We start from the raw sequence: 4,976 nt of genomic DNA, 5'->3' as shown, positions 1-4,976 counted from the left end.
CTGGCAGCCTTGGGGCTGTGCCCACTGCCCTGGGGAGCCTGTTCAGTGTCAACCACCCTCTGAGGGAAGAACCTTTCCCTGAGATCCACCCTGAGCCTGCCCTGACACAGCTCCAGCCATTCCCTGGGGGCTGTCCCTGCTCCCCCCAGAGCAGAGCTCAGTCCTGCCCCTCCTCTGCCCCTGCCCAGGAAGGTGGAACTGCAGGGAGGTTTCCCCTCAGTCTCCTCTGAACACACCAAGTGCCCTCAGTGTTCTCACACAGCTTCCCCTCAAGGCTCTTCTCCATCTTCATGTCCCTCCTTTGGACACTCTCTAATGGTTTCATATCTTCCTTACATTGTTGTGACCACAATATTCCATGTGAGGCCACCCCAGAGCAGAGCACAAATCAGGGCAAATTGGTGCTACAATCACCTTGTTGATACAAATGAGTAACAACAGAGAAGTCTCCACTCTGTTACTGCTTACAGTGGTCAGGGCGCATTGCTTACGCAACATCTGTGCAGAAAGTCCTGCCCAGAACAGACCACCAGACTCTCAAACTGGGCAAAACAGCAGCTCTTTGCTGGCCCACATAAGGGTTTGAGGCTTAACTAATGCACAGTTACTGTAACTTCAAAGACAAAGTGCTTTCTTTGCTTAGATTTCAGCATCCTCCCAGCTGTAGAAGCAGGAGAGTTCACTTTCTGGAACACAGCTGGGTTACATTCTCCACATTGTGGCTCACAGACTTCATGTCATACCTTTGACTCAGAAGTCTGACCTCTTCAGTGAATCCTGATTTCCCCTGTATTAGAACCACTAACCACAGTTGGACTGAAATTTAACTTCCAGAAACACATCCACAACACTGAGCACCTGGGGGTCACATCAGAGGAACTACACATCTAAATGGGATATTTTACTTCCTTGAGATTTTCTTTCACAGAAGTGAGTTATAGTAGAATACTTTGAGAAAGGGAATAAAATTTATATGAAACTGCAGGATTTCTGTAGCCTGAAGGACTCTGTTAGGATAAGGGGTGATGGTTTTAAACCGAAGGAGGGTCAATTTAGATCAGATATAAGAAAGTAGCTTTTTACAGTGAGGGTGGTGAGGCCCTGGCACAGGTTGCCCAGAGAAGCTGTGGCTGCCCCATCCCTGGAAGTGTCCAACGCCAGGTTGGACGGGGTTAGGGACAGTGAGATGGTGGAAGGTGTCCCTGCCCATGGCAGGGATTGGACTAGTTGGCCTTTTAAAGGTCCCTTCCAACTCAAACTGCTCCATGAACTTCCTCTTACTGGAAGAGCCCTTGACAAGGATGTCAGTAACTGACTGTGTGCCCTGTACTTGGATTTACAAATCCCAGGGGATATTCACCACCAAAGACTACACACACCAACACTCCTCCCTAACCCAGCAACGACTCTGCAAGGGACAGACAATTTTATTTGCTCTCAGCCACTGCTCAGCAGATGAAGCATTTTCTGTAGAAGACTCCAGTGACTGCTTGAGTCAACTGCCCAAACTGCCCTGAGCTGCTGCTGCCCATCTCCTCTCTCCCCTCACCTTGAGTAGATACACGTTGCTGTTTTTATTTTTCAGCTCCATCTCCAGGCTGAATGTAGCGTTTCCCTCCTTGTTGACTCTGATGTGTTCAAAGTTTTTGATATTGTGAATTAACTGCAAAGGAAAATCGAAGAACCTCGTGAATTATAAAGCTGCCGTGACAGAAGTTCTTAAGCTGTTGAAATAATGTGAAATCTACTTTTTATCTGCAGATAGAGCTACCTCTAATGTTATGTGTGCAGATGTTTTTGTGAGCTTCCATGGATTCCTCCTGTATAGAAATTATATTGTACGTGCTGCCTCTTGGTCATTCACACGCTGTCCATGCAGGTTTCCACATGCCCCTGTATGGCAAGGCCAGTTTTGACTCTTGAGCATATAACTTTTCAATTTTGGGTCCAAATTCTCATCAGAGGCAACTGAACCCCCCTATGGTCAGTATCTCCTAAAATCTATGAACTAATTTTCAAAAAAGTCATCAGCGTTTTCATCTGCAGGAGTAAAGTGATAATTCTTTAAACATTGTCATAAATCACTCTCTCTCCAGTAAGATTTTCATTTTACAAAGATTTAGCCTGTTGTCAGAAGCTACTGAGGGCTCTGCAGTTTGTTAAAAATCAGTGGTTTCAGTTTATTTTACCTCATCTTGTTCATTCTCTGTGTCCTTCCTCAGCTCCTGCAGCTTCCTCAGCATCCCACGGAAGTCAGCAATTCCATATTTAATACAGATTTTCTCATAGTCTCTCTTGTCTGCGTGGAGCAACAGCTGCCACACGGCTTCTTTGTCCAGGGGTTTTGGTTTTGGTGCTACAACCCTTGGAACCAGGGAGGGAAAAAAAATCTAGATATTTTGACAGATAACAATATGTCTTGTTGTTTTCTATACTTGATTCTCTTTCATGTCTCTCCATCATTTCTGTAGTTCACTTGGCCCTGGAGGCATAGGCAGGAAAGAATGGGGCTTCTCCAGAAGAGGTTTTCTGCATCTATACCATGAATTAAATGATGACAGGGAACAACTGTCAACACTGTTACATTATCAGCAGAGTCACTGGCAGAGTTTGGAACAAAGACTGCACTGGCCAGAGATCATTCCCATCAGGCAATCTTTGGAGGTTCCCAGCTGGGAAGGGAAGGGATTGAACCATGTACACCTGGCCAGGGAGCCAGGGCTCACCCTGATCATCCAGAACCACCAGGACATGAAGATTTGTCACTTGGCCAGGAAATAACTCGTGAGGTAAACACAGGAAAGCAGAGAAACATATCTTTTCAGTCAAAATCTGCAGAGGGACATTCCTCTCTAAATGAGGTTGGTGCCTGGTGTTTATCTCAGCCTCACAGGCAGTGCCAGCTTGTCCTGGGGTGTCTCTCCATAGGGAATCTCACCACAACTTTGGAAACAAGAAGTGTTGCTTTGCAGGTCTATGAAGTTGTCCCCTGTCATCAACAAACTTCCAGAAGTGTGACAATGGCCCTCACTATGGAGACTTACCTCTTCCTCAGCATCTTCTTGGAGTCCTGGAGTGTCTTCTTCAGCTCTGTTAGAGGGTGGGGGGAAACAGCAAACATTCAGATACCCAGCACTGTAAAATACATCCCCAAAGAGAAGATAATGCAAAACAACCTCTGACAACAGCCCTTTCTGCTGTGCTCTGGTGATTTTTTTCACACTTTACAAACTGTCCTGAAACTTGTAGTCAGTTCTCACTGCCAGACTCATCCTTTGAGTGCTAATAAAGTTCAGTGCTCCCTAAAGGGCTGTCCTCCAGTAACCCACTATTTTCCATATTAACATTTCTTATCCAGCTATGTTTGACATCCCAAAATCCTTCTCTAGCACTAATTAGAACAGTTCAAAGCCATGTTTAACATCATCACTTCACCCAAAGGTAAAGAGCAAGCAGAGATGACAGAACATTAGAGATTTATTAATCTTTTTCTCACTTTAGTCTTTACAGATTTGGGATAATGTGGCAGAGTATTATTAATTATGCCTCCCCCATAATATAATATAATATTCTATAATATTATATGATATAATGATTTGATATGATATGATATAATATATATCTTTATCTTACCATCAGCAGCATGAACAGGAACATATTTTGCTTTCCTCTTAAAGCCAACTGACAGTTTATAAGAGAAAACAGAAGGAAAACAAGTCATAAGATGACCAAACAGCAGTAAGCCAATGAATCATGAATCATGAAACTTCAGTATCTGTTCCCAATATAAGGGGAAACCCCAGTTTGGATTTTTGTCTATCTGACATTGATTCCCAGGAATCTCCATCTATAAATGTGATATTCCTATTGCAATTGACTCTGTGCTTACTAGATGTTCCACACAGAGGAAGAGAATATTTCTGCCCCATGATCTTTATGGTTTAAGCAAGGAGAGGAAACATTAACATCTTGTTTTGGAGATGGGGAGCCACGGTGGAAGTGACCAACTGCAGAGAGGTGCCTTCTAAACTTAATTTACAGGACACTTCCAACATAGTCCACCTTCTGCTCAAAGAGATTCCAAGAATATCAGTTATATTTGACCCACAAAATGCCCATTTCTCTCCACTGACTACAAAGGGAAGCAGGGGACCCCTCCCAAAGGACTGATTTGTTCATCAATATAAGGAAAGGATTGAGCCCAGTCAAATCCAGAGCGGCAGGTTTTCCTCCAGTGCAGTGACCACAATTCCACTTTCTTCTCCCTTGCCTTAAAGCTCCCAGTGCCACGAAGCCACCAAAGACCTCCAGTCCTCAGTGAGGGGAATAACAGACCTTCCCAGGGAGGATACTCAGACAAAGCCTGGGGCACCCACCCCAGAGGAGCTGTTTGGAACCACGGGGCCTCTGGAGTCCACCCTGTCAGCCCTACCTTGGATGATCCTGAGGCCAACAGAGCAGGAAGCTTCTCCATATTCATTGACAGCACAGCACCGGTACAAATCACTGTCATCCATGACTAGCTTTTTGATCTTCAAAATGAGAACACAGGAATTGCTCACTCCCGGCACTGGGCTGGGGTTCAGTTCACACCTTCAGCTTCTAACAAAGCAGCTACTCAAAGGCACCTCAGAGCTCTCTTCTGTTCCCAGAAGGGCTCTTAAAAGCTTTGTTTGCTTATCTTTGTGTTATCTCAGATATGGGAAGATGTAGAATCACAGGATATGCTGAGCTGGAAAGGAGCCACAAGGATCATCCTGTCCAACCCTCAGCCCTGCACAGGCCCAGCCCCAAGAGTCACCCCCTGTGCCCCAGAGCATCATCCAAACCCTCCTGCAGCTCTGGCAGCCTTGGGGCTGTGCCCACTGCCCTGGGGAGCCTGTTCAGTGCCAACCACCCTCTGGGGGAAGAACCTTTCCCTGAGATCCACCCTGAGCCTGCCCTGACACAGCTCCAGCCATTCCCTGGGGGCTGTC

The 4,976-nt window shown here is 45.7% G+C and overlaps 1 protein-coding gene across 1 annotated transcript in view; it reads right to left on the bottom strand.

Annotated features, from left to right (window-relative positions):
* Positions 1–4,976, bottom strand: part of LOC114068547 (immunoglobulin-like and fibronectin type III domain-containing protein 1) — a 34,521-nt gene that overhangs the window by 21,097 nt on the left and 8,448 nt on the right. The window contains exons 5-9 of the mRNA XM_027904763.1: positions 4,433–4,532; positions 3,634–3,681; positions 3,045–3,090; positions 2,190–2,364; positions 1,550–1,663 (exon numbers count right to left, since the gene is read on the bottom strand). Of these exons, the coding sequence (XP_027760564.1) occupies positions 1,550–1,663; positions 2,190–2,364; positions 3,045–3,090; positions 3,634–3,681; positions 4,433–4,532 (483 nt within the window). The remainder of the gene's footprint in view (positions 1–1,549; positions 1,664–2,189; positions 2,365–3,044; positions 3,091–3,633; positions 3,682–4,432; positions 4,533–4,976) is intronic.

The sequence above is a fragment of the Empidonax traillii genome, unplaced genomic scaffold (assembly GCF_003031625.1).
Source record: "Empidonax traillii isolate 1590-97213 ecotype Southwest subspecies unplaced genomic scaffold, ASM303162v1 scaffold1085:size188410, whole genome shotgun sequence".
NCBI classification, from domain to species: domain Eukaryota; kingdom Metazoa; phylum Chordata; class Aves; order Passeriformes; family Tyrannidae; genus Empidonax; species Empidonax traillii.
Note: the sequence above shows the minus strand (reverse complement) of the source record. Positions and strands in the feature narration are given on the sequence as shown.